Raw genomic sequence first — 13679 nt, forward strand, 5'->3', positions numbered from 1 at the left:
GGGCTTAGTTGCCAACAACTAGAAGTAAGTCAACTTTAGTGGACTTAATATATATATATATCACAGGGATTCGGCTAGCAGGGTGCCGCACCCGCGTCGACGCGACGCGGGTGCGGTCAACCCGACCCTGGGTGTGTTGATCGCACCCAGGGTCATTTTGGTCCACTTTTCAAACTTAAAAAAAAAATTGCCAAGAAAATTGTTTTTTGCCCTATATGTCACAGGGATTATCCAACTAGGTGCCGCACCCATGTCGCACCCGCACCCGATGCGGTCAACCTGACCCTAGGTGCAGTCAACGCACCCAAAGTCATTTATGTCCAACTTTTGGACTATATATATATATATTTATATATTTTTGCCGCACCCCTGCACCCAGGTTTTTTGGAAGTGTCGCATCCTCGCACCCGCACCCATGTAACATATATATATATATATATTATATATCATATATTTTATATATATTTAAATATACAACAACAACAACAACTACGCCTTCATCCCAAAACAATTGGGGTCGGCGATATGAACCAAAAAAGAAAATCATTTTGGGTCCTCCACATGAATCCTTCTCCTCCAATCATTTCTATCCAATGTCATGTCCTCGGTGAGGTTCAAAGCATTCATATCCTTTCCTATCATCTCCATCCAAGTCTTCTTAGGCCTACCTCGACCTCTTTTGACTAATATATTTTTCCATTTGTCCATCCTTCTAACTGGAGCATCATTAGGCCTTCGCCGAATATGTCCAAACCACCGTAAACGATTTTCTCTCATCTTATTTTCAATGGATGCAACGCCTACCTTCTTACGTATCTCCTCGTTTTGAATCTTATCTTTAAATATATGTATATATATATATGTGCGTATATATATTACATATATACAAAGGGTACATTAATCTTAACACATTCATGTACCAAAGCAATCCTCCTAATGGAGGGTCCAGATCAAAGAAGGAAGGTGATTATGTTTGAACTTTAAATGTGAAAATTATTGTTTTACCTTGTGTTGAATTTAGTTGTCAAATGTTTATCAAAGTCATTTTTCTTTTTGTTCCTTAAAAATTAGTATTAAAATATATAAAGAATCATCCAACTCATGTTTTCTTAAAAAGTAGATGAAATCCTTGGATTATATGTGTCTCAATTTCTAATTTACATTCTTACCATTTCTTTCTTTACGGATCACCTGGAAGGGACAAACTACCATGCATCAACTTTAATATGTTTTAGATATGTATGTTTGTGTGCTTGCAGGCATGCATGGTATTTTTGGCTCTATTGTAGTTAAATATTTATGCTAATTTATCTTGTTTACATAATGATTATTTATTGACTATTTGTATGTCTGCATGACAGCCATGACATTGGTCTACTTCTTCAAGTATTAGGCTTTTGAGATCTGTATGAAAAATTGTTTTGTGATTCTGAATCTTCTTTGCAGGACTGGACTGGCTTGAATTTCAGCAGCATCATGGAGGAAGCAGAAAAAATAAAAAATACGGTATGCCATAAAGCATGCATGCATTTATGAAGTTTCAAGTGGCAACATGATTGGTATATGTATTTGGTTCTGGAATAACAGTCTCAACATGCCATTCAGGAGAGTATTTTCCAGCAGACTGTTGCAGTTTGCTTTGTCATGTGATTTTGGTTTCCTTTTTCTAATTGTACATTGGCGTTTTTTAGTTTTTCTCCTACTTGTGAAATGTTTAAGAAAATACTTCATAAGCTGTAATGTCTTAGCCTTTTGCTTTGATCTATTGACTTTAACCATCAATTGGCCGGGTATCTCCACAGATACTTAGCCTTGTTTATCATTTTTGACATGACATTGGTGATGAAAGCACTAGACACCGCATGACACTTCCCAAACCTAGTTGGACAAGTACTTTTGCACTTTGCCAATACCATATCCATGATTCCTTTCATTGTTTTCTTGTGATGTTGAATTGACTTCTCTTTAGTGCTTTTGAGTTTTGGTAACTCATTTGAAACTAGTGGCTGTTATTGGCTTGGTAGTTCACGAGGTTGGAGAGAAAAAATAGAACATTTAGGGTGCGTTTGAATCTCCGTCCATGCCTGTCTATGGGACGCACCGAGTCTGGGCCCCACGTGCGTTCGTGCACCCATGCAAACGAGGGATGCATAGATGCAATCATTGGTGCTTCCGGCATATGTCGCATGGACGCACCCCCAAAAAAATTTGTTTTTTGGGGCACATGGACATGGCAGGACAATGCGTCCTATCCTACCTGTGGGTGCGTGTGGGTGTCCCACGCTGTCCTGTCCACGTACATCGGTGATTTGAATGCACCCTTATGGTGTGTTTGATTGCTTGTCCAAGGTTGAATGGAACAACAAAACGTAACAGACAAAACACATGTTCTACCAGACAAAACACATGTTCTGTTTGTATTGTAACAATTGTATTACATCCAACGTTTGTTTCGACTGGATAAGAAGTTGTGTTCCTTGTATCCGGCGTTTGATTTTTACGTTGTGAGAACAACTTGGACACATGGATAATGGGTCTGATAACTTCGTTTTGGATCATACGACTCGATCTGTCCCACCATATGAGTGTTTTAACATGTTTAATATGGATTTTGGCCTCGAATATGGATCTCGGATTGAATCTAAATATAAAAAAATGTTCAAATTTTGGGTAATTTAAGAAAAAAATAAGAATTGATATTTTTTTGATATATAAATGCTTTTAATCGTTGTCATATTGGATCTAATTATGAAAGTTTATCAAAAAAATTATGGATTTTAGCCCTGAATATGGATCTCAAATTGGATCCAACTTCCAAAAAATGTTAAAATTTGGGTAATTTTAGAGAAAAAAGGAATTCATATTTTTTATATACAAATGCAAAAACCAAAAAAATAAACTATAAATAAATCTTAAAACCCTAAAATGCAAGAAAATAAGTCATAAATAAACCAAAAAACCCTAAACTACAAGGAAAATAAACCATAAAATTAAATATAAAAAGCCCTAATTCAAATCCCAATAAAAGAAAATCAAATAAAAAATATAGTCAAGTCAAAGAAGGGCCCTAATCAAATTAACTTTAAAAAGCCCTAATCTAAGAAATTTGATTCATAGTTCTAATAAAGTAAAATCAAAGAAAAAATCCCTAATCAAATAAAAAGAAAACCCTAATCAAGTTAACTATAATAGGCCCTAATTAAAGTAGTTTGATTCATAGCCCTAATCGAAGAAAATCAAAGAAAATCAAAGAGAAAAACCCTAATCAAATCAAAGAAAATCTCTAATCAAATTAACTATAAAAAACACTAATTTAAGAAATTTGATTCAAAGCTCTAATCAAAGAAAATCAAATAAAAAAACTATAATCAAATAAAAGAAAAGCCCTAATCAAATTAACTATAAAAAACCCTAATTTAAGAATTTTGATTTAAAGCCCTAATCAAATAAAATCAAGGAAAAAAATCCTAATCAAATCAAAGAAAAGCCGTAATCAAATTAACTATAAAAAGTCCTAATTAAAAAAATTTGATTCAAAGCCCTAATAAAAGAAAATCAAAGAAAAAAACCCTAATCACATCAAAGAAAAGCCCTAATCAAAGTAATTAGAAAATCAAAGAAAAAAAACCCTAATCAAAGTCCTAATCAAAGAATTTTTTTCTCATAGCCCTAATCAGAGAGAGAGAGAGAGAGACCATGGCCTCTCGCCACTCCGCCGCTGCATAGGGTGAGAGAGAGAGGGTTGGGGGTAGACCCCTCCCCCCATTTTTTTTACAATGATCCACCCATCCTGTTTTCAACTTTACACGTCGGGTGGATGGGTGGTTGGAACAGTGGCTCACCCTTCCACAGACGTGGCGGAGTCTGGCGTTTGATCGCCGCAGCGTCCCACAGGATCAAACGCACCCTTAGAAATTTCTTATGAAGGTTGACCTATCAATGGGCATATACAAGGGGATGTTCTTACATATGCTAGGTTGAGATGGTCTAGGAAGGATATAACTTGGATTGTCATAGCAGAATTGGATTAAGCTTGTATCGTCATTGATGTAAAATTGGCAATGACTCATTGTAACTATGTCACACGGAGTCGGCTCCAAGGTTGACGCACCCGCATCGACACGCACACGAGTGCGTCTTGGACTCGGTCAACCCAACCATGGGTGCGGTCAACGCACCCAGGGTCATTTTGGTCCATTTTTTGGATTTTTTAAAAAAAAAAAATCTGGGCTACAGTATTTAGAAAACCCTGAATCAGGTTTCACAACTCATCACTTGTCCCTTAATGGGCATAACTTTGACCGAGTCTTATATATATACATATATATATTAAATATATATATAGCCGAGTCCCCGTGTCCGAAATTTTTGAAATTGCGCCGCACCCGCACCCATGTGACATAGCATTGTAACCTTTTATTATTAAAATTTATTTCTTATAAAAAAGGCATCATAGATGCTCATATATAGTTAAATATATACCATCCTATGTAATTATATGTATAACAACTTAACAAATTAAATTTGTGAACTTGTCCTTTGTATTTCATTGTTGTTGCAACTATGTCTAATGTCTGTATCAATGCATAACAGGGTAACACAATCATCTTTTGGCCATGTAAGTTACCATTAATTTTACAAGTATGCTGAGATGAAAAATCATCACAAAGGGATATTACTTTAGTTAATTGGGACATAATCACTCTTGTAGTACAAATTTTAAATTCAATATTTCGTTTGCCATGTTATTGGTTGGAGTGATTAGATTGAAATAAATAATCACCATATGTTTGAGTTATATCTCTCAGGAAGACCATGTGTGCCCTTAGAGTATCATTTGTTTTTCCCTGCAATCTGCATGTCTACCCTATCTTATTTTGTATATTATCTCAATCTTGGTAATGGTCTATAAGACATGATGGCATTTGTGGTCTGTCTTTTTTGCATTCATTTGAGGAGGAAAAATGGCTACTTCCATCGTTAAGTTGTTAAAATGTATATATGTATATATATATACTTTTGTAATTAGTCATAACCTAAGTCACACAGACTCGGCTAAAAGGTCGACGCACCCCGACATGGGTGCGGCTTCAGACACGGTCAACGAAGTGTCTGACTCGGTCAACGCACCAGAGCCGAGTCCGTCCACATTTTGGACTCGGTCAACTATGACCGAGTCTATTTTTGTCCATTTATTGAAATTAATTTTGGACTCGGTCAACTTTGACCTAGTCTATTTTTGTGTAACACCCCAAAATTTCAAACTTGCGAACTTTTCAGAAAACATGCAAGAGACTAGAAAAAATTTCTTTCCTCCAGAGTTTGTTTATAGAATCAGCGAAAGACTATTCTTTTGTTAATTCAGAAGGCAAGCTGACAACTTTGGGCACGTTAGCTAAAAAAACCAAAACTAAAAAATAAGGATATCCCAAGGAAAATCCTTTACAAACCCAAAACGTCCTAATTCAGTATGCTAAGCAGTTTAAAGCAGATCTGCAGTTAAACAGTTAAGCAATGCAACAGGGTAAGCAGTGCAAGCAGGTAAGCGGTGCAAGCGGGTAAGCGGTGCAAGCGGGTGAGCGGTGCAAGCGTGTAAGCGGTTCAAAGCAAGTAAACAGCGCAACTGTCAAAACGTAGTAGGATGATTCATTTGATCGTAAGTTATGAACTACCACGCTACAAGCTTGTTCTCGTTCATAGAACAGGGTATTTACATTTAATCATTATCAGGACATCGTTTGTCGCTTTCATTATTTCTAACAAACTCTTTGTCCTGAACAACCTTAAACTATTCCCATCTCTCAAGGCCTTACGCGGCCACCTGTCACTGGTTATGACTCACCTAAGGCGTCATACTTTCTCAGAAAAACCCACCCTTCTATAGAAGGTCCAAAACATGATCATGATCTAAAATTGCTAAAGATCTGATTCTCACATCAGGGTTTAACATGTAATCATGCTAAAGCAGAAAACCAAAACTATAGATTCATAAGTGGCTATCTCAAACAATCTCAGAAGATTATCACAGCTCACCATAACTTTTTATGGTAAGCAAAAACACAAGTTTCACGTCGGATCGCTCGGTCCATAAAATATACGACCTCACAAGGAAATACCGCTCTAGAGGGTATACCTGGTCTTGGATGACACACTTCCTCACAAGAGTTCACCGTCTTTGCGGCTACCCGCTCTTGGACAGTGTACTTCCTCACAGAGATTCTACCGCTCTAGCCGGATTACTAGGTCTTGATCACCGCCCTAGATGGTATACCTGGTCTTGGACCATACACTTCCTCACAGGAGTTCACCATCTTTGCGGCTACCCGTTCGTGGACAGTGTACATCCTTAAAGAGAATCTACCACTCTAGCCGGTTACCAAAACTTAGAAATGTACAACCTCACAAGGAATTACCGCCCTAGATGGTATACCTAGTCTTAGACCATACACTTTCACAGGAGTTCACCGTCTTTGCAGCTACCCGTTCGTGGACAGTGTACATCCTCACAGAGAATCTACCACTCTAGCCGGTTACCAAAACTTGGAAATATACAACCTCACAAGGAATTACCGCCCTAGATGGTATACCTGGTCTTGGACCATACACTTCCTCACAGGAGTTCACCGTCTTTGCGACTACCCGCTCTTGGACAATGTACATCCTCACAGACAATCCTTTGGGAACCCGGTCCCCAACAAATGTCATATCCAATGAAAATCATTGTGATACACGCATCAACACAAATGACCGTTCTCAGGGTCGATAGCCACTATTATAATCAACAAGATCAACGCCGAATCACCGGGTCTGGGAAATGTATAACCTCATAAGGAATTCCGCCCTAGATGGTATACCTGGTCTTGGACCATACACTTCCTCACAAGAGTTCACCGTCTTTGCGGCTACCCGTTCGTGGACAGTGTACATCCTTACAGAGAATCTACCACTCTAGCCGATTACCTGGTCTTGATCATACATGCCCTCGCAGATAATCCTTCGGAGATCAGGTCCTCAACAGATACCACACTCAGTGATACATGCATCAATACAATCAACTGCTCCGAACAATTGACCGCTCTTGAGGTCAGTAGCCACAATATGGGCACAAGCATGTATATCAGCAATATGCATCGTATCACTTCACATGGTAAAACAAAACACAAGATCATCCATTCCTCCAATAAGGTTCCATGAACCATGAACATATTATCGCATACTTCCAACATTTCTTATCACGTGGCATATCAATCACATCACACAGAAACATATAATACTATGCACCGTGTTATTGTCACAAGGACCATTGCAACTGAAATAGGACCTCAAAGCATGCGTACACGACACATGAGAACACACAAATATGACAATCCAACTGATTCTATAGGCGAAGAGTAACTAACTCTATCCGACTGTAATAACCGCAAATTTTATGCAGCATAAAGAAATTATATATATACATATATATTTAGTTAATTAACGTGAATAGGGCCTGGGATCCGTTAGCGGATCCAAAAGAAAAATATGTGCATATTTGAGTATTTTAGTAATACTATATAAATAAATAACTAATAATAAAAAATTTTCAAACCCACTTTTGGACCCAAGTGGATCCAACCCCTGGATCCCCTGCTATTCACGCGACCCGGATCCAAATTGAAATTGGATCCAGCATCGCAGGTCGGGGGTCGGACCCGGACCCGACCCACTCCCTGTAAAATTTTATTACAGGGAGGGATAAAGAAGGGGGGGGGGCAACCCGATAAAAATAAAAGGAAGGGAAAACCCCCTCCCCCCCGATAAGTCGCAGGTTAGGGTTCTTTTGAACCCTAACATTTTGAGAGTGGGGGGAATGGGGGAAGGGGGAAGCCGCAACCGCCGGGCTTCCTTCCTTTTCGGAAGGCCATCCTCCTATAAAGGGGGGGAACCCCCGAACCTCTCTCTCTCTCCCTCTCTCGCTGTCCCATTCTCTCTCTCACTCTCTTCTACCTCTCTAACCCTCGAATCACCCTCCGATCTCGGGCCTGCAGCTCGAAACCTTGCAGGGAGAAGCCGACCTCTCCGGTGGTGGTGCTGTCTAGGCCGACCGACCCCTCTCGTGGATGCCGCAACACCCTCGCCGGAAAATGGTAGGGTTTCTGTGAATTTTTTTCAGGTTAATCATGAGCTTGGTAGGGTGTGGGTTGTCTAAAACCCAAATCGGCTGATTTGAGAGGGGGGTTCGTGTAATAAAATGAGGGGACTTCGAATGGGATAAAATTTTTTGCTGAGTCCTGTTAGGGGATTCTCGAATCTCTAAATAGCTGTACATGTTCTTTGTTTTCAAGGGGTAGCTTGCGATTTCCTGCAGTATGGGTCATGGTTGGGTACACTGCTGGTACCCAAACAAATATGACGATTGTGTAGTTGTCGAGTATATGAATTTCTGTTAACTTTTGAGTTTGATTTCATGTTAAATTGATAGTGTTAAAACCTTTTTGTTTTGTCTAGTTAACTGTTAATCTATCCGGATATTAATGAGTGGTATGCCTGTTAACATTTAGGATTTGGTAAGTTGATACTGTATGCTGATGTGACTAAAAGTATTATAGGTAGTCTGTTCCCAAATCTGTTTTTATTCCATTTGACAGTTAAGTGACTTCGCTGACTTGCCCTTTTGAGATGATTCTGGTTTTGCTTATCCCTTATATTAACATGTTATGTTTAAAGTTTAAGGTAAGGTTTCACAGGTTACTATTAAGGATATTGTTTGTACCACCATTAAGGGTTCTATCTTGCAAATAACCTGTGGTATAAATACATAATATAGTATACTGATTCTTAAACACGTAGATTAGTATGTAACCAGGTCACATATCACTCACACACTTAAATACGGTACTATTTCTAGTAATTGAATTAAGTGCGGTTTGGTTTTTCGTGCACTCTGTTATCAACTAAAGGATTGTATTTTCGACTTCATCAAGATCTGATATTTGAAGGCAAAATGCTTGGAAGCTCATGAATTAGCTCTGTACATATTTTTAAAGATTTCATGAATTGTTTTTGTGCAACTTTCTTTAAGTATTATATGAAAGGTTGATGTGAGGCATGCCTAGGACCTGTATACATAACTTTGGTTAACTTATATTAGGTTGCAACTTGCAATATGTTGTTTAATAGGCTGTAGCATATGAAGAGTAGCCTTAACTGAGTAGAATATTATTTTGAAAAGATTACTTGTAATGGTTGCCAATACACTGTTTTGCTGTATCCCAACTTTCTAATTATGGCAAATTTGCATGCGGAATTGTGATGACTAACAGGCCCAACTACTGTAGCTGGACTGTGTCCTTAATCAGTCTAAAACTCCTTGCACCTGTTGGAGGAAAACGTACAAACTTATTTCTTGCATAGGTTGGGTTCAGAACTGTAGACCCTAGATAGCTTGGGAGGGTTATTTTCTGTGGTACTTCATTAGCTATTTGTGTATATGTACCATGCTCAAGCATCTTAAAAAGGACTCTACATATTACCAAAGAAAATATAACATAAAGCGGATTGACGGAATTACAACTGGTGTCATTTGGGAAACCCAGCCCAATGGGCAATATGGGTTGAATACCCGATACGGGTATTGGAACTATTAGCATATTCTTTCAGCATGCTTTATATTCGGTGCTTATGATGAAACGACATCCTAAACTGTGCAGATATGAGTTAATTGAATTCATATTGTGGATGTTATATAGATGTTATGCATGTTAATGTTAGTTCTGTTACAGAATATGCTTTAATTGCTTAATACCTTGCTTAATTGTTGTAGTTGCATAAAATGCTTTACGTGCTTAATTATAACTTTCGCATAATCTACCCCTTTACTTAGATATATGTTTGTTATTGTTGTTGCATCAACTTCTTTATGTGTTTATGTATAGACTGAAAATCAAACACGACACCCACATCACATACCTGACACATGATCTACTTGCAAGAATAATTACAGTTTTCCTACTTAGACGTGGTAGTCTAATTCCTATAACTTTTATCATTTTCAGGCACAGAGTAGTTCTATGAGCAATGCGGGATGCGACGCTGACCAAGACTTGATCTACTTGTTCCCTGGCGGTCCTACTTTCTTTCGGATTGAAATTTTTATGTTGAGACTCATAATGTGAAAACTTTGATGTTGGATTCTATTATTATTGAAAAAAAAAAAAAATAAATGGTGTGGTTTGCTTTTACCTTCTTGTATCGTTCTGAAATGCTTAACCCTGGAAATATTAGTTGTTCCGCTATATATATAAAAAAAAAATCCTAAAAAATTTGGGTTAAAATTTCGGAGCGTTACAGTTATGGTATCAGAGCCTGAGAACAATAAATCAAAGATCACGGTCATGCCACATCCTGAGATCGCTCTGTGAGTATATTTTTATCATTTTTACTTTATTAGGCATGATAATTGCATTGTTTTTCTGTATAAGTATAGATATATACATGTAATGATTTTAGGAACACTACAATTCAAAGATAGTAAAACTGTGTGTATTGAAATTGTTATTAGATGTATCGTCGATCCCAAGCTAGTTCGAGCACGGCGAACGAATGACAGGACCAAAGGGGTTTCGTGATGAAAACTCTCGGTAATCTGGCTCAAACCATGGACACCCAAATGCGCCACCAGGCGGAGTTAGCCGCAACCATAAGTGAAAGACATAACACGAGCACAATCACGTATGAGAAGTTCTTGAAGTTGAACCCGCGTACCTTCTCAGGCAAGGCTGATCCTGAACTAGCCGAGAGTTGGATTGCAGAGACAGAACGAGCTTTTCGGGTTCTGTCTGTTCCCGATGATAAGCAAACGGACTTCGGCACTTACCGCTTGACGGAAGATGCACAGAAGTGGTGGGACACCACCCGAACCATCCACTTTGCCGGAGTGGATACTATTCAATGGGAAGATTTCAAGCGGACATTTTTAGAGACATATTTCCCCCAGTACGCTCGTGATCAGAAGCATCAGGAGTTCTTGGAGCTTACTCAAGGAAATATGAACTTGGTAGAATATACTACCAAATTTCGGACCTTGGAGCGTTATTGCCCAAATTTGTTCGCGAATGATAAAGCCAGAGCAACTAGGTATGTCCGCGGACTCAAGGACGGATTACGACCACGAGTGATGATTAATTTGCCGTCCACCTTCGCACAAGCCATTGAAGTGGCTACTATGCTGAACGAAGAATGGGAGCGGTCAAGGAAGGGTCAAAAGGACACACCGGGAAAGCGGGGAGCCGGTCCGCCGCAACACCACGCTGGCAAGAAGTACCAGCCACTTTACAAGAAGCAGATGTACAATGGTGGAAATCGTCCTCCGCAGCAGCAAGGACAAAATCGGGTGTGCCAGAAGTGCAACCGGTTCCACTACGGACAACCTTGCCCCAGTGACACCGGTGCATGTCTCTACTGTGGTAAGATGGGTCATTATGCCCGTCAGTGCCACAAGAAAATGGCGGATATGCAGAAGCGGAACGCCGGAGGAGGGCAGCAGCATCAACCATTTCAGCCGCAGCAAGCACCACAGCAAAATGCACAGAAGAGGGTGCCTGGACGAGTATATGCCACCATTGTGGAGGAGTTGGAGAAAGGAAATCCGGTACAAGGTACGGTATTTGTCAATGGCTGTGCTGCACTTGTTCTATTTGACTGTGGTGCTACACATTCGTTCATATCTATAGAGTGCAAAATTACTTGGTGCACATACTGAATCTCTGAAACATGAATTATATGTGTACAATACGATAGGATATAATTCGATATGTGTAAACTACATCCCTGATGTCATAATTGTACTTGAAGAGCATAGCTTACCTACTGACCTAATCTTGCTCGATATGACTGAATATGATGTCATATTGGGGATGGATTGGTTATATGAACATTATGCCAATGTTCTCTGTCGCCAAGGGAAAGTGGTTTTGTCCCGACCAGGATTGCCAAAGGTTGAGTTTCGGCTCTCTAGACCTACAGTGAAGGGCCGAATTGTATCGATATTAAAGGTTCAGAAGTATATGCGACAGGGGTGCCGAGCATTCCTAGTAAATGTATTCTCCTGTGAGTCGAAGGTCACACCATTATAAAAACTTGAAGTTCGCCAAATTCTCCAAGTGCGAATTCTGGCTCGAGAAGGTCATGTTCTTGGGTCATGTCATATCGCGAGATGGAGTCGCTGTGGACCCGGCTAAAGTTGAAGCTGTATTAAATTGGGGTCAACCGAAGAATATCAGTTATATCAGGAGTTTTCTAGGATTAGCAGTCTATTATAGAAGATTCATTCAGGACTTTTCACGGATTGCTATGCCCATGACCAAGCTCCTGAGGAAAGGAATTAAGTTCGAATGGACGTATAAGTGCGAGGAGAGTTTCCAAATCTTAAAGAAGAAGCTTACCACCGCACCAGTGTTGGCTTTACCTTCAGGTCATGGTGGTTTTGTGGTCTACTCAGACGCATCAGGTACTGGGTTGGGATGTGTTTTAATGCAAAATGGTAAGGTGATAGCATATGCCTCTCGCCAATTAAAGATTCATGAACGAAACTATCCAACTCATGATCTCGAATTGGCAGCCGTGGTGTTCGCTTTGAAAATATGGCGACATTACCTGTATGGGGAACAATTCGAGGTATTTACTGATCACAAAAGTCTCAAGTATCTGTTTTCCCAGAAAGAGTTGAATATGCGACAACGACGATGGTTGGAGTTTATAAAGGATTACGACTTTACCATTGCTTATCACCCTGGAAAGGCAAATGTGGTAGCTGACTCTCTCAGCCGCAAAGCTGGTTGCAGTTTGTCCAGTCTATTGACAAAAGGGTGGAATTTGGTGGAGGAATTCATCGATTGGAAACCATTTGCAGATGTCGTGGGAAGTATCAATTTATCTAATTTATCTGCCCATCCGGAGATCCTTACAAGGATTATTAAAGGTCAGAAAAAGGATCCCCAGTATGAGAAACTGAAGTCACTAGCCCAACAAGAAAATTCACACTTCTCACTCAAAGAAGATGGCAGTATCTGGATGCTAAAGCGACTTTGGGTTCCTAGTGATCCCAAGTTGAAAGAAGAACTATTGGGTGAAGCACACAGGTCCAAGTACACCATACACCCAGGGGGCACCAAAATGTTTAAAGATTTACAATGAGGGTATTGGTGGAATGGAATGAAGCGTGAGGTCGCAAGTTATGTCTCGAAGTGTTTGACTTGTCAGCAAGTCAAGGTGGAACATCAGAAGCCTGGTGGAATGATGCAGCAAATGGAGATTCCACAGTGGAAATGGGAAGAAATCACCATGGACTTCGTGGTGGGTTTGCCCAAAACACGAAAACAACATGACGTATATGAGTAATAGTGGATCGACTGACCAAATCGGTTCACTTTCTACCCATACGAATAAATCAATCCCTCGAGAGCTTAGCAGACTTATACATCAGGGAGATTGTTAGACTGCATGGAGTACCAATCTCTATTATATCAGATCGAGATCCTCGATTTACTTCTCAGTTTTGGGGTCAGTTGCAACAAGCCTTGGGTACAAAACTGAAGCTGAGTACCGCTTTTCATCCCCAGACTGATGGACAATCAGAGAGGACTATCCAGACACTAGAAGATATGCTGCGAGCATGTATGCTGGATTGGAAAGGTGAGTGA

At 39.6% G+C, this 13679-nt stretch overlaps 1 protein-coding gene across 3 annotated transcripts in view; it reads left to right on the plus strand.

Annotated features, from left to right (window-relative positions):
- Window positions 1-13679, plus strand: part of LOC149821431 (peptidyl-prolyl cis-trans isomerase PASTICCINO1-like) — a 172885-nt gene that overhangs the window by 108128 nt on the left and 51078 nt on the right. For all 3 annotated transcript variants that reach the window (XM_089983129.1, XM_089983130.1, XM_089983131.1), the window contains one exon: window positions 1447-1506. In XM_089983129.1, the coding sequence (XP_089839255.1) occupies window positions 1447-1506 (60 nt within the window). The remainder of the gene's footprint in view (window positions 1-1446; window positions 1507-13679) is intronic.

This window comes from Nuphar pumila, chromosome 12 (assembly GCF_984573655.1).
Source record: "Nuphar pumila chromosome 12, dmNupPumi1.hap1.1, whole genome shotgun sequence".
Lineage (NCBI taxonomy): Eukaryota > Viridiplantae > Streptophyta > Magnoliopsida > Nymphaeales > Nymphaeaceae > Nuphar > Nuphar pumila.